General features: G+C 38.2%; 1 protein-coding gene across 1 annotated transcript in view; it reads left to right on the top strand.

The window, feature by feature from the left end:
• PCCA (propionyl-CoA carboxylase subunit alpha) overlaps nucleotides 1-22,194 on the top strand; it is a 273,726-nt gene that overhangs the window by 155,498 nt on the left and 96,034 nt on the right. The window contains exon 19 of the mRNA XM_036392979.2: nucleotides 11,998-12,100. Within this exon, the coding sequence (XP_036248872.1) occupies nucleotides 11,998-12,100 (103 nt within the window). The remainder of the gene's footprint in view (nucleotides 1-11,997; nucleotides 12,101-22,194) is intronic.

Below are 22,194 nucleotides of genomic sequence, written 5' to 3'. Positions count from 1 at the left end.
GGTGGCAGATATGGTGACATACCTTGGTGACACAGTAATGACTTTCTCCAGGCCCTGCTGCCCATTTTTCTACCAGACACTGAAATTTAAAGCAGGTCCTCACCTGGCTGTTGATGTTGGTAGACAACTTTACCCCGTTTGTTTCCTTGAGCTAGTTGAGAGCACTTTTCTTTAAATTCTTTGTTGCCTGCCCTGCTCCCTCCCCTGCAGCAAAGCCTTTATTCTTGCTACTTGTATCCTCAAATCACAATCATTTAAAGATGCTTTACTAATATTAAGTCCTCCTTATTCCTCTATTCACTATGCTTTTTTTTCTGTTCTTTGATCTCGGATATTGCTTGTCTGCCTCTACTACAGGCTGCCTCTTCCCAAGACTTAACCCTTGTATTTAAGTGAACCCTTTTGAGTAAATAGGCTCAGGGTGGAGCATAACTCTTCAGAGATAATGACGTTTGTGATTTAACCCCAGCCACCAACTATGAAGAGAATTACGTCTACCCTAGCCAAAATCAGCACACAAGGCTAGTTTGTCTCCCCTAGGAAGGTCCTGAGGGGCTGCAGTAATTTGCATTTTAGAAAAATTATATTGGGTATAAACAAGGAAACTTTGGGCTGAGAGAGAACATGGATTTTGTGTATAGATTCCCTCAGCAGGTGAGTGCACAGGAAGGATTGGGGCTGAAGGCAAAGTTGTGAGAACCAGTTCTGAACATCTCCTTTAGGTATCCTCTTTCAGCTGCCATGCACTACAGCTGAAGTGTATTTCAAAAATATTTTGGATCTTCCTCATGTTTGTACTGCAGCTTTACTTCACATTTTAGCATTTCTGTTCAAAATGAGTCTGTCTTTTGAGTCAGAAAAATCCTAATATTCTTTTTAATGTCCTTTTGATCACATACACTTCGTTTATTTGTGCTTGTTTATAGAATAGAAGCATTCACAGAAAAACATATATATATTGGGTCAATAGAAAGAGTTACAGTATCATCTATGTGTAACTATATTCATTAGATAGTAATTGGATGTGTAAAAGGTCATGTTTAAAGAAAATAGTTTTTTCCACAGCCTTTTGAAATGTACTTATATAGTACATTTTAATATATTATGTTACTTATGTATTTAGGACATTTATTCTTTGCCTAGTTAATTACTGAACTGCACTGGTTAGTGCTAATTGTCTGGGCAAAAAGGAAAGAAAGGAGATGGAACTTTCAGTTAAGTACATTGCAGAAATGTAGCTATATTCTTATAGTCTTCTTAGCTCTTATTTAACTTTCTACTGTTTATCATTGAATATTAGACTAGATGGATATTTAGGCCAGTCAGTACAGCCATTTTTATGTCCCCATCCTATATTGATCATGATTATGCTAAAATAACAGTTCATCCCACCTACACAGCCTGGCTTCTCTAATTCTGACCTTAATCAGGAGAAAGCTTAGTGGGCAAAATTTCTTATATTAGTAATGAGAATGAGGCACTAGCTGTTACAAATTTTTTGTCCTTCACATTCAACCCTAGTTTAATAATTCTCAAATTCCTTCATTCAGGTCTGATGTACATAACTTGAGCAAAATTGGAAGTCCATGCACTTTTTTTTCTTATTGTCTTTCTTCTATTTACTTGTGAGACCATAATTCGAACAATGGCAGATATCTTATTAAAAGGATGAAAACACATAGAGGGCAATAGATATTTATCATCTTTTGAATATGTATCACTCTTAAATTATTAGATGCCTGTGTTTCTGTGGCTGAGAGTTGTAGTGCCTAAGTAATGTAAAAAATATAGCTGAGCATTACCTAAAGGTAGTTGAGCCAATTTCAGGTGTAACTCATTGTGAGAGGTACCTTTCTCTTTGCATTAGTTAAGAAGGGAAAGGATGGTTAATATGAGGTGCTGAAAGCTCGGTGGTGTGAGTGCCGGATGTAAGCTGGAAGTGTAGGGGTGATGTGTGCAAGGTAATGAGAGTCACTGAGCTCTGCTATGGGCTCTAATTGTCTAGACATGACATATGAGTGCTTGTTGGAGATAGGCATGTTTTATGTTATCTAATATAATTTTTAATGAACTTTTGGGGGTTTTCTCATCTGCTATGGTTTTTTTTTTAACTGAACAGAATTAGTGGCATTAATCTGTTTCATAGGAGTCTAGTGCAGAAGAAACAGAGAACAAAGCTTTAGAATCTGTGAAATATGCCACATTTCTTACATCTGGGGTGGGGGGGGGGGGAAGTAGCTGTGACATTGCCTATTGGAAACTGGCTTGAATACTTCCAGCCAATTGCTGTAATCACATTTACCTGTGGTTTGGTAGATACATGGTTGATACCTGAGTTGTCACCCAGCACTAGTTCTTGTGCACCTAGTTTGAAAAGCCAAGCACTGTCTAGAAAAAAAGAGTTCCAAATGAATCCCAGCTCTTGGCCAGCTTCTGTTTCTTATACCATGGTGTGTAGGATGGCTAGCAAGGAAAATCTGATCATCCTTTTGCAGGACTGTGGGCTGTCCTGAATGTGAATTCTGTGTATTGCCTGAATTAAGTCTCTTATAGAGGAGAAAGCACAACAGAAAAATATGATCAATACAGCTGTATTCCAAAACTGATTTCATTGGCATGAGATGGTTAAGCTCTTGGATGGACTCTTGGTTCTGCTGCAAGGAGTTTGCGGGAGGTGATAATCTGTGTGATGGCTGAGCTGTTACAATACTCTGGAACTCTACTGAAATCTGGCAAGCATTGTGTTTTCATGATGCACAAAAAAAGAGGAGGTAGTTCTATTTTAAGTAATGACCTTTGGGATATTGCATATCTGATAGGCTTTAGAGAGACCAGGTGAAATCATGAGTCCTACAGAGTGTGGCAGAAATTCCATACTTCTGGCAATACAATCTGGTTAGTTCCAAGGGGACTGGCAGATCAAAAGGGTGAGACCTAAATGAAACTGTAAACCACAGGAAAGACAGCATTCAATACACAGCTCTTAACAAAAAAGTCAAAATATTTTTGGAGGCGGTATTCTCTAAAAAGGTGTTTTCAGTTTGGTCTAAGACAGGTTGGGAGTTTTATTTTTGTTAGCTAGAAAAATTTAAAATTTTTCCTTAGTTTGCACATTGTGTTCCTTGTGGGCCATAAGAAGGCCAGTGTTCTTGCTCTCTGTGCTGTTGCCAAATTTCCTCAGAGGTGGCTTTATTCTGATGTCTTTCCTTTTCCCTTGGCTGTAGTAACTGTCTCTCACTCCTGATAGTGTGCCTCCTTTAGTAAGTTCAGCAGGTACTGAAAAGTTTCACTATAGTGGGTTTTAAAAACTTTGTTGTTTAAGGAAACACTGTATTTCAGTTTGTTGTTAGTGCCTGTGGGTCAGATGTGTATCTCTGAATAAGAAAGAGGTTAATTTGGTTTTTTTTTTGCATTAAGTTTGTAAATTAGTGATAGTTGGGGAAATGGCAATCTGTTCGAGAAGATATATCTAAAAAGATAGAGGCAACTCAGGCCATGACTTTTTCAAAATGGAATTTTAAACTTTGATTCTAAAATATGCATTTTCTCCTCCATGACTGTAGAACAGTTTTTCAAATATGCTGCACTTCACAGTATTTTCTTTGCTTTCAGCTGGCAGAAGCTGGTAGGTATTAAACACTTCTTAACATAACTTTTACTGGGGCAACTAAATAAGAGGGGTTGAGCTTGAATTTAAATGTCAGAGGGTTTTTTGTTTGTTTTTTTTTTCCTTAATAGCTAGACTAAGTACTGAACTTAGTTAGCATTTTGAGGCAATGCAATTGCAGAAATAATCATTAAGATGAAAATCTCTTCATGAGAATAAGTGATTCTTCAAAAACTAATCTAGCTGTCATTAGAGAGTGTACCAGTGCAAGTGTACCATCTTGTTCATGATGAGGAGCTCAGACTCTCACTGTATGTATATGACTTTTGATTAGATTTAGTCTAGTCTTGTGAACTGAATGCCCATTTGTGACTGGAGTGTGCTGGATGCAGTTCTGGAATCTGGTTTCTACCTTTCTTCATCAGAAAGGGACTGCTTTGCACATCCCAAGACCATTCTGCAGTGTGATCCAGAGCAATCTAAGTGCAGGTGGTTGGGATAATTTGCTTTCAGAACTCCTGATCTGAGGTGCCTCCTGTGAGCACTGATAGTCTCACAGCCCCTGCATATTGTCCTGTTACCTCTGAGTTATCACACTCTCCAGAACTTCTGTTACAAAAAGGGGTGAATAACTGACATTTTGACAGAAGGGATGACAGATTAAAGCACTAAATGTGTTTTGATTCAGGTTTACAGCTATTAGTGGTAATTGAGCTCAAGATTAGTAGGCAGGTTTCACCACTGAGATGAGTACAGCAAACCTAGCATGAAGTTTGCCTGGATGTTTCAAAAAGAGAGCATGGGAAGTAGTCTTATATGTAGAAGTAAAATTGGATTATTTATTTATCAAACTTAGATGTAATTTTTAATCACTTCACCTCATTTTCATATTAGTAGGTTAGCATTTTCTTCTGAACTATTTTTTATGTAGACAGCAAACCTGTAATATTCTAAACTTAATACAAGTGAAAAATAGCACATTATTACTGGCAACAGCCCTTCTTTGAATGGAGGTGTAGGAAACATACTGCCCAGCAGGCAGCTACATCCCAGTGCCATCATGTTATATGAAAGTACATAACTGCTACTGCATAATGTTAACAGAAGAGCTTTAGTCCTCCCTATTCCATCACAGTGGCTTGTTCTGAAGCTCTTTGCACATAAAAAGAAAGTGAGATAATTATTGTAAGACTTTGTATTGTAAGACTGCAGATATTCTTAAATATCTGCACAGTAAGTTTCTTTGCTTAAGGAAATAAGGGAAAATTTGTATAGGAAAAGGCGTTTACTGTTTTCCTTGTACAGAGTGAATTATTATTATTAGTTTTGCCAACTGTCCAAAGTTATCTCTCAATAAAAATAAAAAAAAAGTTTTGGAAAACAGCAAAGTTATGAAATGAAATACTTCAATTGGAGGAGAAACAACACCAACTTTTTTTGATGACAAACAGATTTTGAGATTTTTCTGCATGATAATGGTTGTTAGCATGCATAAGTCAATATTGTTGACTGATCTGATTAAAAGCACCTGCTTGCAAGTGGCTCCTCCTTTGGTAAATAAAAGATGGTTGAAAAAACAGATTAGAAGCACAGACTTGTAAATTATACTAAAAATAAATATCTTTTCTCTGTACTTGTGAACACTCAAATTGAGTGTTCCTTGCTTCTTATTTCACAAATGCTTGTAATGAAACAAATAGCAAGGTGTCTTATCCAGCATTGATGTCTGTGACATTTGCTTTTTCCAACATAAACCAAATACTAAAGTAGGTCCTAACATCTCATAGGAGAGGAAATCAGTTTCAGATATGTTTTACATTTATTTTTTTGAAATTTTCAAGGTATGCTGTTGCCTGCTGAAGGACTGGGCAGTCTGACCCTTTTCTGAAACTGAGAGGTCTTGGGCTCTACTGGCAGCTCCCAGGGTTACTGTGTTTCCTGCAGTTTACTAATGCGAAGTGCACAGAAATTTCCCAGCATTAGGATCAAGTGCCAGAACTTTTTGTCCCAAAGAATGCATAGTCAGGCTGCAAAACTGAGTCTCCATGAATTCTCTGAGCCTCCATGAATCTCATATTCCTTCCTACCATCAGCAGGGTCAGGGTGGTGAGTTCCCCAGTGCTTACCTGAGCCCTGGCTCTTTCTCTTGAGAGATGGGAGGTGGATGTGAACCCCCACAGGCTGATAGTATGGATCTTTGATTCTTTGAACATAAGCTCTGTAAACGTGACTTTGTTATATCAAGACAGGCAGTAACAGCAATCCTGTTTCATTTACCTGATAGATTTAAAGCTAAAAGAGCCATGAAAGATCTTTCAAGAAACTTAGAATTGTTGTTTGCCTGTGTTTTTGGAGGATAATTTCTTGTTAAGACTGTGGAGACAGCTTTGGCAGAGGAGCCCCCAGTTCCTTGCTCCTGCTGAGGATGCTGGCTGTAGAACACTGGGGTTAGGGTGTCTCTCTTTGCAGGACCCAAGCACTGCAGGTTTAGAGACCTCCACAGGGGAAGCGTGTTAGCCAGGGTGAGCTCAGGTTCTTTGCAAGGTTATTTCTCAGTTAAATGGAGATGAAAGGCATTGAGCCATACTCTTAGGTCTGGGCAGCTAAATTCACCCTGGATTTATAATTGTTTCCTTGGCCCACATCTGGGTTTCACTGCTGAAGGCACTGGAGGTTTTTGTTGGCCACTGGATTGCAGGCTCTTATGTCAATGCAAATTGCTTGAAAAGCTTCTGTTGAAGGAAAAGGGAACATCCAGATGTATGCTGTTCTGAATCAAAGCACAGTGCACTCCATAGCATCCTTTTAAAGCATTTTTTTTATTTTATAGTTTACCTTCCATGTAATTTCATTTTTTCCTGCGGTCACTATTCAAATAGCGTATAGGCTATAAATATGCATATTTGTTATTGATTTCAATGTGATATGCAAGAAAATGTAATGTAAAACCTTTTTGATATAACTGTTGAGTAATTCTTTCAGCCTTTGTCTGATCAGCTGGCACACAGGCAAGTAGAGGTTATTATTTTGTATGACATATGAAGAACTATAATTTGGTCTAATGATGGTATATTTTCATATTCACAGTGAAAGGGGAACACATATATGTATGCACATATAAAGCAGGAAGAAGGAAAACCTATTTTAATGTAAAAAGGCACATGATATCTATAGATGGACCAGTCTGAATATATGTAGAAAATGTGTGTGAATAGATACAGAAAATACTTCAAATTGCTGAATAAAATATTCCCAGATTCTTAGGTTCCTTGCACATAATTTTTGGTTCTTAAAATAATCCTGTGAAAGTGCTGCTTTTATCTTTTCTGTGTGATGATGAACTTTTATGTTGGAAAGTGTTGAAAGTACTCAGATACTAAAGCTTAGATTTGTGTTTTGTTTGGCAGTACACTTCTGTTTAGAATTCTTTTAATCTATCCATTCCCTGCTTTTATATTCATCTGATAGTTGAAGGTTCTCTGAAGGGTATTTTTTGCGTATGAACTTATTAAACTAAATATGCTTAAAAGTGCGAGATTTACTTCCCTTTTTGTGTTTTTTTATTTTTTAATTTTTTGGTGGTTTGTGGGGTTTTTTTAGGTTTTTTTTTCATAGCAAGATAGGCTCTTGTTTGAGTTGTTGAATTTCTATTTGCCTTTCTTGATTTTTTTTTTTTTGAGGGGTGGGGGGAGGGCAGGGAAAATAAGAAACAATTTATATGGTAGATCTAAAGTTTCATTAAAATTGCTTATGCCCTGTCCCAGGCATTTTAAGTGGGCCATCTGTCTAAACATCTCTGCATTTTTTTCTGATCATTTCCTCGACTTATTCATGAGCCATGGGAGGGCTCCTTTGTAGTCTCCATGTAGCTGGTTCAGTCTACCCCCACTGAATACATCTATGTGCTTGCATAACATATCTTTTCACAGTGCTGGAAATTCTCTGAACTTGGTTCAGATGAATGGCCCACTTTCTGAAGGTCTTTTTTTCTCCCTTTGCAAGATTTGTATGCAGAAACTGACCTTGGTGGCTACAGAATCCAGCACATTATTCTTGATCATTTTACAGGCCACCTGCTGTGAAAGTTATGATGAAGGATTTCTTAATGATTCTTTGACCATTAACATTGTTTTAAGTCAATATTTCACTTTTATTTAACTGCTGAATAGGTAATTGCACAATTGAAAAACAGCTTTATGGAGTGTCATATAATGTGGTTTTCAAACGCTTGTAATCTTTCAAACGGGAGGATTTGTTATGATAGTTTGGGATTTCTCTGTTTACATAAAGTATTATGCAGCAAAAATATCAAGTGAAGAGGAATTTGTGTTTTCCACCTCAGCATTAGAAGACATATTTTGAATTGCAAGTATAAAAAGCTATACTCAATTTTCTGATCCTTTAGGAGCTGGTGACATCCTAACTCATTTACATCATCACTGGTAATAGGGAGAGGGAAGTTTATTTGCCACAAACTGCAGAAAATTGTAGTTTTTATTGAGTTCCTTCTATCTGATTGATTGGTGACAATCAAAATGGCCAGGGCAGAGTTTTTACTTGATTTGCTTTTTGAGTGTCTATTTTATTTCATTACTTGTTTTTGACTAGAATAGATAATAGCTTAATTAATGTGTTCCATGAGCACAGTAAGTATATTTCGACCTAAAATTTTTATCAATTGTCTGCTTTCCTCACTGAAAACGTGCAAAGTAACCAGGAGCTTTGGTTGCTGTGTTATTCTCAAGTGTCTTCCTCTCCCACACATGGCACTTGGGGTTAAAAAGGATATAATACATTTCTACACACACATCATCTCTAGTTGAACAAGCAGCAGTAGAGCTTGAAAAGAAATAACTAAGCAGGCAAATGGTGCTGTTTTTCTTGTTGTGTTGCTTCCATGTTTTTGTAATTGGTGCTTTGGAGTAAAGCCTTTATGACTTAGAGCCAGGCCATCACTCTTCAGCTGTGTTCCTATGCTTGTGATGCTTCCCCTTAGAAGGCAATTTGGAGTGGAGAGGTTCAGAACTGCCCATTTTAGTGTGGAAGGAGTCTATAACCCCCTTCTCCACCCATCTCCTCTTGTGGCTGTCATGCTGCCTTTACTCTGTCCCTTTGTGTGCAATGCTCCTGGCAAGGATCAGCAGCTCACAGTTCTCCATGGCCCTGCTTCCCATCCACCTGGCACTAATCTTGCTGAGAAACTTGTGTTTCTTCCTGCAGCCAGTGATCTCTATAGGCAAATGAAGTAATTTTATTGGATGATATGTCACTTGCCAAAACTGGGAGAGGAAAGGGAGGGCATGTTGAACCCTAGGAAAGACATACTGTGTGTACTCTGAATCTAGGGTTGGAAGAGAAGTGCCTTATGTTTTCTTTGTGTTTTTTTATGATGGCAAAAATGACACTATTTTTGTTTTCAGTGGGATTATCCTTTTTTTCTGTGAATACAGTATGTTGGATTTCAGCCCATTATGTAGAATTTTAAAAGTTCTATATTTTGAGAGTAGCCAGAAGTTTGGTAGTTTTCTGTGAACTAGTGTGAAATACATTCAGAGTTCAGATGCTTACTTTGGGAGGACTTAAAAGTCTTCTCAGCTAAGGGAGCAACCTTGGCCAAGAACAAATATAATTTCCCATGCACTCGGATGTCTCGGATTTAAAATACCCCAAACATCACAAAATAACAGAAAATCCCACAACAAATCTTGTTTCCTAGCCTGGTAGAAACTTCTGCGTTTCTAAAGTAGTTCATGGACGTGAGCAACTTCGTTTTCATATTTAACAAACGTGGACTTTGGTCCTTACTTTTGGACTTCGTAATTCTTATTTATATGAATGTTCCCTACTCACAAATCCTCTCAAAATGGAGTCTACTACAAGATAATTTCTTTGAAAGGAATTTGGTTTAATGAAGAAGTAGGATTGTCATGAGCTCACATAAGTATATGTCCTAGCTAGTGTGAGTTATAGTTAAAAAACCACAGGCAAAGATGATTAGGAAAGCTGAAAAATGTCCCTGTGCAAAGGGATCTAGCAATTCCAGGAGGGAATTGCTGTACAACTTGCTGTATACTTGATGTAGCTCTGGACCTTGCCCTCCTGGCCATTGGTGTGCAGAGAGAGGAATTATGTGGCTGTTTGAAACCCAGGCAAAGCAGTGATGATAGTCGTGCCTTTCAAGAGGCATGCATCCTGTTTGGAGATACACTTGACAAAGCTCAGCAAGACAGGACTGAACAAAAATAATCCCTGCTGGAGAACAAGACTGTCTTTCCTTTGATGGCCAGCAGCCAGATTCATGAGGTCACTTCCAGTCAAATGCAATATGAAGCAGGGCTGTGCCAGCAAGGCTGTAAGGAATCTCATGTCACCAGTGAAGCAGATCTACTAAGCTGAGTTTGTGATGTGGTCCTAATTCTAATGTAAGAAATATGAAGTAGCTATAAACCACTAAATCCTGTTGGTTGTTGCAGTGGAGTGTCATGGAGAACTTAACCAGGTGCTGTCTGTATTCTTCCTTACTGGTGCTCTGATACCAGGAAGTGCAATGAAAACATCTCTCAGCTTGCTGCCTGCTACCTGTGCAGGAAATTCCTCTTCCTCTTCTTCAGGAACTCCTGTGTCTGTCACATTTCCTATCAGCCAGTCTAAATGTTTGGTGACATACAGGAATTCCAATATGAGTTGCTGAGAAATGACATTGCTCCCAATAAACCATAGATAATTCCTCAGATTTATTGTTTTGACAATTGCCACTATATTAAATGTGAAAGGTGACACTTGGCATCGTTAGCACAGGAACAGCTTGTTTTCAATATCTGTCTTGTGAACTTTTAGGGTAGTGATAGCGGTGAGCTAAGGTGCTTGGTGAAATTTGATGTAGGCCTTACTTGGCTGCATCCAGAAGTAACTAAGGATTAGTATGCATCTATTTGTGTCTGATATATTTAGCATTTTCATTTCCCCTTTTCAGGCACATGGCAAGGCACAAGTTTTGGAAGCTACTTGCCTCATTAAGTACTTGAACCTGTGCTTTCTTAAGTTCCAGGTATCTAAAAAACTAAGGTTCTTAAAATAAGTGTTGGAATCCTTGGCAAGTCAGTGTATTATCCTTGGCTTGGACAGATAATATCTCCTCCTGTGGCCTCTAGAGGCCTCACAGGTGCTTCTCCCTGTTGATGCCACAGGAAACCTGAGCACTCCCTATGGGGACATGTGGTTCACTGGTCACCTGAATCCTCTGGAGGATCCACGTGGCATATTGTGCTTACAGGTTTTAAGATTCTGCGGGATGCGATAAAAGGTGTAATAAGTGCTATAATGTATGATAGATTAATGTTATAACAGAAATGATCCTTAAAAGAGATGTAAAGGTGAAAAAATTATTATCCCTACAAATTTCTTACAGAAAAATCTAAATATGTAAGAGTCAATGTGGAAGAAAAGCTATACCAAAATGTGGTTTTGTTTTAATGGAGTTTAAACCACACCTTCTTGTCTTCCCTTTAGGCCATGTGGTGCATGCTCATGGTAATATATGGTACCCACTCATTAGAAAAGTTGTAGTGTACTTTTGGACACCAGTTCTTATGGCAAAGTGGGAGAGACTCAAGAAGTTAGAATGAGGAAATGGAGAATGAATATACATTTAAATAAAATAGCTGAAAATTGCATGTTTCACTCTGAATTTTGAAGAATGGAGGCTCAGTTCTCATTCCTTTGCTGCCAGGTGTGTGCTTTTTTAAGTTGAAAAGATTCAGGTTTTCTGTGTTACTTGATAAATGGTGCAGCCACAAAATGCTGCAGGAATCGGTACAATCCTCCGTGTGGGCTGTGATGATACATCATTATTTTTTCAGTATGCTTGAAGGGCTCTGTGGATGAGTACTTAAAAATATGTATTAGTTATAAAATTACTTGTATTACTTGTTTGGCTGAATCTTTTGTCTGTAATTGGCTTTTAATTAAGGTTTACTGAGAATGAGATTAAAGAAATAATGATTATATTTTGCCCTTGAAAAGACTGCTCCAGTTATCACTGCTGCTATTCTCCTGCCAACCCACTTTCTCATCTGCTTTTCATCCTGTTTGAGCTAATTCTGCAGCAAGGGCTGGCTGCATTGAAGGGCCTCCTATAACTTTATCAGCATACCCAGTGTGTCAAGGCAAATCTAGAAAGAAAGTAAGAGTGTATTTTCTCCTTATATGCTGTTTGACAGAAAAAATGTATTTAGTATATATTTTTTTCAAGTGTGCTCTCCAACTGTGTCTATAGATTAATGATATTTTATATCCTTCAGGACCATCCTATGAGGAAAGTGCTTCTGGTTAACTTGGGAGAACCATGAAATCTCTGTTAAAATTTTTTCTTCTGTCTGTTTCCTTTTTAGAATTCCTATTGCTAAATCAAAGAGAAGTAGCTGGGAGCTCTCTGTGCATCTAGGAGATGGAATTTACCCAGTTGCTGTTTCAAAGCATGGCTCATCATTTTCTGTAAGTTCTGCTCATTTCCTAAGAAATTCAGTGCATTGAGTCAATATATATATTATCCTTGACACCTGCTAAAATTCTCCATCTTTTTGTTGACTAAGGATAGATGTGTGGTTTGTCTTTAGTAGGCATTGCTGTTAATTACCAAACAAGACCCTGACAGTTAAATAATGCTGAGTTGAAAAGATTCAGATAGTGTACTGAGATTTTTCTCAGGGCTCATGCCTGTGGAACATTTTTGTATATATTTGTTTATTAAATTAGTTTCTGAATTATTCTGTGTAGTGTCTTGTTTGGAAGTAGCATCTTATAATGGAGCATATACTCCATTATAAATATATGAGAGCAAGAAAACAAATGCAATGTTGACAAAAATTGCATTACCTTAAGCTAGTGTTTAGACAAACAAATCAAAGATCCAAGCCAATAGAATAAGCAATCATCTTGGAATGGCATTATCCAGCACTCTGTGCTAGAACTGTACGTGGTCATAGTAAAATGCCAATGCTTCAGGATGTGCTTATTCACTTCAGATGAATGTGTATAAACTTTTGTTTTTTACAAATGTTCTAAGGTAATTGCTAAAGCGCTTAATGTTGTCAGCATGAAAGGCAGAAGGACAGACCATGACAGTAGAAGAACAGTAATGCTGGGTTTGGTAATTCAGCTGTTCAGCAGAATAAAGGCAAGACACAGGCTGGTTGAAGTATTAAGATAAATTTATAAGGAGAACTGCTTTTTATGTCTGTTAATGGTGATTCCACAACCAAAATGAGATTGTAATTTTTTTTAAATAGGCAATTGACTTGTATTTGTTGACTCTGAGGCAAAAGGTTTCAAAAGGGCCTTAATAAGGCAGATTTTCTTAGAATGGCAGTGACACACCCTGCTTGCTGAATTGTTGTTTCAGAAGCAAAGGCCAAGTCTTCACGCAGTTTTTAAAATCTACATAATACTCCTAACAGGCATCCTGTGAGCTTGGATGCAGCCCATTCAAAGAACAGAACACCTCTGTCAGATTTCAGCCCAGTTTAGAGTTGGGCTTGCACTGGCTTGTGGGACAGAGATAGCCCTTCCCAGGAGCAGTCATTGCCCTCAGCCTTTCCTCCTTTTTGTTGCAGCACAAGAGCTGCCTGCTGCTGTGGGGATAGCCTGCTGGTTGCTGTGAGTGTTGCATAGCCCTGGCTGCTGTGGGCTCAGAGATCTAATTCCTGTAGTTAGACTTCTCCAAACCAGGGAGCTGTTTAGCACAGCCAATTACACAAGCATACATCTGCACACATTTTTAGAGATTTGCTTGAGTCCAAACCTGTCTCTCACTTTCAATGGAGCTGCTAATATTTGTGATGTCTTGCAACAGTATGAGAATTACAGGTAGTATAAACCAGTTTGACAAGGTGTACATGGAGTCTGATTTCTGATCATTTGGTTTGTTATTCAAACAATAAGAAATGTGAAAGTTCCTTCTCATACCTTTGTGTCCCTGCAGTGAGTTACTGCTTTTACCTTCTACTGCTAGGCAGGGAGGCAGGAGCATCCCTCAGTGTCAGAGAAGGGGTGCCTAAGCACTACTAAAAATTAGGAGTGCAGATTAGGACCAGCTGTGGGCCTAAAAGCCTGGGTCAGAGGGATTGTGACAATTGCTTTTGCATTTTATTTCCACTTTAACCATGCCTGTATACTTGGGGAGATGTAATTCCTTATTTATTTGTGTCTGGAAAATACCTGGTGAAATAAATCACATCAGGTGGATTTCAGGAGAAGTCTGTTTCACTTAAACCATATACCTATAAAGATATAAAAGTGTATTAAAATTTGTGTATTAAAAAGTGTATTAAAATACCTATAAAGCGTATTAAAAATTGGACCTGAGCTTAGTCATGTAAAAAGCGGGAAACTCTTTTTTAACAGCTGGGTTGTTTAGAGTTAAACTTATTTTTATTGTTGCTGGATAAAGAGCAGAGGACGTGTTATTCTTCATCAGTAATTTTCTTTTTCCTGGTGTTCTCCTGTGATTGTCATGCAGATAAGAGTTTATAGTAAATACAGCACTGTCAAAAATCTGAATTGTTATTCAAAACTTTACAATGGAAAACCAACTGCCTTAAAACTTCAAAGAAGAGTCAAGACTAGGAATGAGAAATCTTGTTTCTGATCAGGAGGTGTAACATGCCATCAGGGAAAAAAAAGGGGAAATTCAAAGCGTGCTTTATTAACTTTGCTATCAGAAACACAAGCCTCACTTTTTGAACTTCTGCATTTAGTTTTTTGCTATTAAGTTGGTGTGACAGAGGCTCCTGCCTTTGTGGGTTGTGTCCCCTCATGGTTTGTGACAAAGATAGCTGAACCTGTGGTGCAGTTGGATAGCCCAGTGGGAGGGCCACCTTCACGTTCCCTTTCAGAAGTTTACTCGGCTGCAAACCGTGCTTTGCACAGTGGCATTCGCATCCTGAGTTACTCTGTTTACCACGGGGACCCTTCCAGCAGTGACTCTTTTCTGTCCCTGTGGCTGTGCTGCTGTCCCAGCTCCCAGGTCGGGGTGCGCAGCGCGGTGCGCTCCCAGCTGTGCCGCGCTCCCTGCCTGCGGCTCCGAGCGCATCGCTCCGCAGCTCTTTGGGCTACGGGTCAGCTCTCATTTGCTTCCTCTAGCAGGAGATTCCTGATGAATTCTGCAGTGCTAACTGCTCTTCGCTGCTCTTTATTTTTCAGAATTTTGAGTTTTGAAACCATCTGTTTTTAACTACTTTGTTTGTAACAGAGGTCCTTGATGGGGGCTGGCTTTAGGCCACTTCAGCAGCCTTGCTTCCCAAAACTGAAGGATTTAAAGGATAAGTGGTCAACAAGTGTGAACGATGCTCTTTGCTTGAAGCACTGCAAACAAAAATATTATTTTTTCTGATTCCAGTAGAGGTTGAAAACTTCTGTGAATCCTAAGTTGATATATTTTGGGGCAAGAAGTAATTTGGTTTTTATTCTGAAACCAGCAACATATATACTAGTACTTAAGTTTATATAAAATTATTGTACTAGAATTTTCAGTACCAGACAGTTGTTTCTGGTGATACCCTATCAACTTAGCAAATGCTTTTGCAATTAAAAGATTCCAATGACCTGACTTGAGAAATAAAATTTAGCAGCTTTGGTGGGACCTGCTTGCTTGTGTACGAAGAACTTGACAACTAAATTGATGTAAATGTCATTTATTCTTTTTTCTTTGTTCTATATATTAATTGCTAGAAGAAACTTTAAACTAACTGCTTGTCATATATACCACTTAGTTTTTCAGAGGACAGATGGTCAGATTCTTAGCTTTGATTAGTGTTCTTATGCTTAAATTTTTTTCTCTTGTCAATTGAAATAAAGATCTTGCAGTCAAGATTGCTTCTAAAATAGAATTTGAAGGAAGAATACCTTCCTTTACATGAGACAGTAACAAGCAATGCAAAACAGCAACAAGTAGCCCAGAAGCATCCCACCACCAGACTCTGGAATCTTTTGTTTACTTCAATTACAAACAGGAGTCTTTCCCTTCTTGCCATTTTCAATTTCTACTCTGGGTATCAAATGTGTTTACTTTATGATTTCATTGATTGAGATTTGCTGTTGAAGGTTGGAGTCTGTTCTTCTTTTATAAAACTCGGCTGTTCTGCAGGGTATTGAAGGGTGGGAGAGACGAAATCAAATGGGAACCTGCATATGTTGAGGAAACCTGGTTAGCTGTGTGGTTTCCCTGCAGTGTATGAATATGGCCCTTCAAAACCAGATGTCAGCCACCAAGGATGGTCTAATTCCATGTGATGGTGGCATTGTTTATTCATAGGATGGTTTGAGTTTTAAGGGACCTTAAAGGTCATTTAGTTCTAACCCTCCTTCCAACCTAATTTTAGTTCAATGAGGAACTTGTAACTGTATTCTATGCAATAAACTTAATTCTTGATACTATTTTTGCCATTATCCATTTTCTGATTATTTGCTGCAGTGTAGGAATACTCTGTCTTGAGAATTCTTTATTGATGATTTGCGTGTTTTCTCTGCAAGTAGTTGTTATTCTCCTTTTTCATGTTTGAAAACAGTCCTTCCTGTTAGGGTTCTTCATCTCTGTAGTAAATGCATACCTTCCCAGACTGCTTAGCCTCATCTTCTCCTCAGTTTAGTTGTCAAAGAATTTCCAGATGTTTTCAGTTATAAAGTAGCTTCTTATCATTGAAGTTGTTTATTTTTTATTTTTTTAAGCATAAGGTGTCATAGTTCAGAAGTTACTTTGGGCAAATGGAAATTCGATATATTTCCAGAGGGACCTGCATAGGTCAAATGTTGAATAAGAGGAATAGAGAAAGCTAAATTCCTTAATTCAGGTTGTTACTAGAATGGGCTACCATTTTCACAAAACATTGGATGACTTCCTAAATCCAAATTTAAGAAGAGATAAATGTAATACAGATATGAAATATAGAGAAGAATTTTTTGAAGCTTGTTCAGTCCAGTTGAAAATAAATGTTTTAAATAATTTTTAGGAAAAAACCCAGTGTTTTTCCCCTATCTTTTCCTTGAGAAGTAAAGAATTTATTAGATACCTGTGTGGGTGGAAAATCAGCCTGTGTACCTCTTAACATTTCTAAGAGAAAACTGATTGTATAGTACAAAATGCCAGCATAAAAATAAAATCGAAAACATTACTGTTATCATTATTTGAATGTATCCTATAGGATCAATATAGACTAGGTGCATGTTTATGTGAATGCTTTAGTTAGTGAATTCATGTTTATCTAGCTAAGCTTTGACCTCAAATTCAAATATAATAAGCATTTAATTTTGAGAACTTTGGTGTATTTATTTACTGTAAATTTCATGACTGATGAGTAAGTTTATTTGAAAACTACTTCAGGAAATATTTTCATTGTGTTGTAAATTCACTTTTGGGGGGGGGAAAGAATACCACCCAAAAATCAAACAGAAGTATGCAAAGCATCAAGTGGAATGAGGAATAGTATAATGGAAAATCAGAGCAATGATACAGGAAGTTGCTGTAAGCCAGCTTAGTTCACATTTAATTCCTTAAACACAAATGTGAATGGAGTGGGATAGTAATTCAGTGCATATTAACTTCTGTCTTTCCAGTAGTCTGTGTAGGAGAATAACATTGCCCATCTATCACTATAAAATTATTAACCCTGTTAAGAGAATCAATAAAATGCCATAATTATTATTACTAGTATTTCACATTTCTAGTATGCTTCAGGCACATAATAACTAATTGGTCACATGAGAGAAATATGAGTGCTGTATTAATAGGGATGAAAGCAAATACCTGTAGGAATTAAAACAGTAAGAGTGGCAGCCAGTTGTAATACAAATTAACATATATTCCTAGAAACAGTAGATGAAGACTTTTGGCTTAGACTAGTGCTAAGTATATATTGTTGCTTGTTATATATTTGAAATAAACTGTATTGTTGTTCCCATGTCCAGCATTAGTTTGAATGAAAGGGAAGTGCATGTTTAAAGGCACTAGTGGGTGGGGCAAGATCTGTTAGATAATCCTTACAGCTGTAAGCAGAGAACTTTCCCTGCCTTTTTCCACATGGTTTGCATGGTTGTAAACCGATATTGTTGTATATCTACTTTCAGTCTCTTAGTTCAGAGATTGTGTATGATGTATTGTGTGTAATGTCCCTTCAATGCAGTATGCATAATCTAGTGCTGTGGTGAGAGCAAAACCCCTATTTCCATGCTTGGAAAGTACTGGCTATAGTAGTCATGCTCCTGCTTGTTGATGGAGTCTCTGGCTTTACAGATCCTGCATTCCTTTTTCTGTAGTGACAGATTTACTGTAAGGGTAGAGGTTGCCCTATGCTGTCCTGGTGGGGACTGGTGCTCCTGGGAGGCAAGCACTCTGCACTTGAATCTTTCAATCTGAGAGAGCATTGATTCCTGAGTTTTGACTCTGTGGCAACTGCTTTAATTGCTACATTTCTGTGACTGCTGACATAGTGGTTTTTTAATGAAAGTGGCCTTGGCCTCAGTATCTTGTGAACTCAGTGTTTCTGGTATGCATTTCCACTCTGCCTCATTGAATGTCTCAGAAAGTTTTAGTGCTGAAATCCTTTACATGAACTACAGGTAAATATTGAGTATACTCGTATAAAATTTGTATATACTTAGGTGTGCTTTAGTACTAAGCCAGAGGACAAGCAGAGTGTATCTGGATTGTACAGGTTTTTAAATACCATGCCAGTTTAGCACTAAGTATGTGATGGTACATATTTGCTTTGTAAAGAGAGATTTTTGGCTTGGCTTTGTTTGTCTCATATTAGCTATTAGCTTGTTCACACAGTACTCCATAAGCAGATAGAGAAAATACCTACAGGCTGGGAATTAAAATTACTTGAGTAATGCATTCACTGTGTGGCTTTAAATGTGCTCTTCCCTCTGTGTCAGAGTAGTGTAATAGCTTGGTTATAGTAGTTTTTGGAGATTTATAGTTGTGCTAAAAACTCACAATAACATGGTCTGGTGCTGGTATGTAGCCTACAAGACATTTCTAAAAAGAAAATGCAATGAAAAGTCTGAAATGATAAAATGCAAAATGTTTTAAAAGCAGGCATGGTCTATTTGGATGTATATTTTCCTTGTGTTAGAATCAGACTTCACTGCTTTAAAGTATGTCCCTTAGTAGGCAGAAGAGGAGTTAGGTTTTTACAATGATTAATTTTAAATTACCTGATGAAGAGTTTTACCCACACAGGTGGCTTCATAGCATGAATTCCTGTGGTATGAAAATAGAGACTGTGTTCTTTCATGGGTAATGATCCAGTGGTTACAGGAATTCCAGTGAGCAGTAAAATAAAATATAAATTGAAGCTCTGTAACAATACAGAGCAATAACATACCATTTTCTTTCTTCAGAAAGTCATATTTCTGGCATATAGCATTTAATGTGTCCTGTCACCCTTCAGTCTTCCTGTGGTCTTTTGGTGTAAGACTGAAAACACCTTGAGGCGTGGGTGTTGCTTCAGTTTATTTTTGTGCCATGTGCACTTGACATCCTGCAGCACAATATTCATATAATGATTTTCTAATTTCTGAAAGCAGTGCTTACACGAACATTACTTGGATGCTTTTCTTTACACTGATTTCTCATCCAACAAAACTGCAAAGAAAATACCCAACCAACTCTTTCCTGTGCCCAGAAACGCCTCCAACATCCCAACCCCTCTTCCAAATTTTGTAGAATGAATAGATTAAAAAATGTTGTGAGCTCCTCCTGCTGGTTCAGCAGAAGCAATAGTTGCATTTAAAATGCTAATATAGTGTTAAGAGCCTGGCTTATTACCACAAAAGCCATAGTTAACTGCAGCTCCTGGATGCTGCTTCAGCTTTAATTCCATTCTCTGAGCAAATTTTAGCACATTTCATATTCAGTATAAGACTCTTTTTTTGGGATCTCTTGATGCTTTGGCATAAGGAGGTACAAAGTCGTTGCTGTTTTGAGTTCCTTTCTTAGCTCTAAATTTCTTTGCTGCTTTTTTCCCCCTTCTTTAATTTTTAAGTAAGCCAGACTATTAAAATTACTTAAATGTAGCTTTTATGGCTTATGAAAAATAGTGCTCCTGTCGTGGATAGATGTGCGTCAGCTGTGACTAAATGTTTTGATGTAGTCTTCTCAAAAGATAGACTAGAAGAGCTTTCCTTTGAAATATGTGAAGCAGTTTTAGACACAGCTTCTCAGATGGATCTAATTAGTCTTTCATACAGACTGGATGTCCGTTTGTTGCAGCTCAATTCTCATTTCATTCACCCATAACTAGAAACACCTCGCTTCAAACGTGTTTCTTCAAAGAAAGAAGGGTTTAGGGTTCCGTGTTTTACTGCTTTTTGATGTTGGTTTTCCTTTAACTGAGAAGACCTTATGTTTATACAACTGTTATTATTAAGAAAACATAGCTTTGTTCATGAGAGTTCATTCAGTATCCATGTTGGCTATTGGTGGCAGTCAGATCTGTGGAATAGATCTTGCTATACAAGACTAGTGGGACAGCTGTACGGCTGGCTATTAAGCTTGTAACAAAGATTTGAATGCAAGCAGGATATTCTAATAAGACCATGGAATCTGGTTTGTGGGGAGATGAAAACGAAGATTAGAGTACAAATGTTTGGGCCCATCGATGGATAGCAGTCCTATTTGTTATTTATACACAGGATAATGTCACCCAAGAGACACTGTGCTCCGTTCCCCATTTAGGATATGTTTACATGGCTCAGTTTAATGCAGCACAAAGGAGCCTGTGCTGACTAACCTAGTTTGGGCAGTGCTGCATTAATGCTGCTCTACTGCTCCTGGTTGGAGTAACTTGTTAAGAGCTGGCACATGCAACTCCGTGTAACAGTGCGTTGTGCCTTGTTGTGACACTGCTACAATAAAGAATATAATTAAAACTATAGTGGGAAGTGTCTGATCAGTGTCAAATAATCAGAGTGTGATACTTGGATACAGCTGTGGTTGATCTTTAAGGAAAATAAGTGGTAGGAAGGCAAGATGGCAAATGCTTTGCTTGTGTTTATCCTCCATTGGCTGCTTTGTGGTCATGATGCCATTTAGTGGAGCTTGCAGGAACAGGCTGGTGGTGCTGGCTTTGCTTCTCTGCTTTCCAGAAGTGTAGCTGAGCAAGTTTTGCCACTGGAAATTGTCATTTGCCTCTTAATTTTTCTGTGAGAGAAAGGGCAGTCCAGCCTCAGATGGGTGGCACCTAGGACACGTTGATAAGAGATGGAGTGGGCTGCAAGCAGACTCACATTGGTGGAACTGGCGGGTCTGCAGGGCTGTCACTTGGGTCCCTGTTACTTGTGCACATCAGTAACTCCACTACACTTCTGTATTTGCTGGGAACCACTTAGTGTGGTACCTGTTCCTGCCCTGTGCCTTGTCCAGTTATTTCCTCCATTTGCCTCTCACCATGTCAGCCTTCTTTTTTGCAGTCTTCTGTCCATGGAGGCTTCACATTCCCCATTTGTTCTGCCAGAAAGCAGGACTGGATCGGCTGTGTATTCACTCACAGGTTGGCCAGTCCAGCTGTTGGGTGACAACCAAATTGCCCTTGTCTGTCGAAGATCCGAATGGAAGCACTCATTTTGTCCACTGTGCAGCTTTTCATTTTCATAAAACTTAAAGGGATTTTAACATGTCTGATTAATACTGACCAGTCAGTGGGTTCAGAAGTTGAATGTGTGCTGGGAATTTTGAGGAGGGACATGCAAATAAATTGTGCATTTTGTTAGCTTCTTTTTCCTTTTGAGATCAGGCTAAAGATAGTGTTAGATAATGATAGTGAAAGGGTAGTGAAAGTGAAAGGGTTAACAGAGAAAACAAGGCTGTTTGGAATGCAGGAGGAGGGAAATTATTTTAAATTATTAACAACGAGTTGCATCTCTGTCTGTGGCTTATCAAGAATAGAAAAAGGAATCAGATTTAAGTAGTCATAATCTATTGCCAATATTTTCTGTTCTGGAGAAAATCTGCATATCTCAAGGACAAGAAATTTAAATCAATTGCAAACCAAAATAGACCTACAGCTCCATAATGCTAGAATTATTTCAGGTCATGTTGTGTGCACCAGTGTGGTGGATTGCCCTTGGCTGAACACCAGATATTCACCAAGCTGCCCTGTCACTTCCCCTCTTTAGGACAGGGCGGAGAGAATAAGATGGAAAACAGCTCATAGGTTGACATAAGGCAGTAAGGTAAAAAAAAAGGGAAAAGTTGCACACATGCAAACAAAGGAAAAGACAAAAGTGTCATTCTGTGCTTTCCATCAGTAACTGGTATCTGGCTACTTCCTGGGAAGAATCCATTCCTAAAAGGTGATCACACATTCAAAAGCTGTACCTTCTGCCTGTTAGCATATTTTTCCTTACTGCTACTAATGTGTCATTTTTCAAGTCCTGCCTCTTTTGAGTTTGTTCTGGTTTCATTCTTCTGATTCGTCCTAGTTTCCATTCCTCAGTTGTCTTGCCTGGTTCATGTTCATTGTCTGGCTAGTCTGAGTCTCCCCTTTAGACTTCCACATCAATTAGCAATTAGTCTTGATTCTCTTCTATAG

This window comes from Molothrus ater, chromosome 2 (genome assembly GCF_012460135.2).
Source record: "Molothrus ater isolate BHLD 08-10-18 breed brown headed cowbird chromosome 2, BPBGC_Mater_1.1, whole genome shotgun sequence".
NCBI lineage: Eukaryota > Metazoa > Chordata > Aves > Passeriformes > Icteridae > Molothrus > Molothrus ater.
The sequence above is the reverse complement of the archived record's forward strand: the minus strand, read 5'-3'. Positions and strand labels throughout refer to the sequence as shown.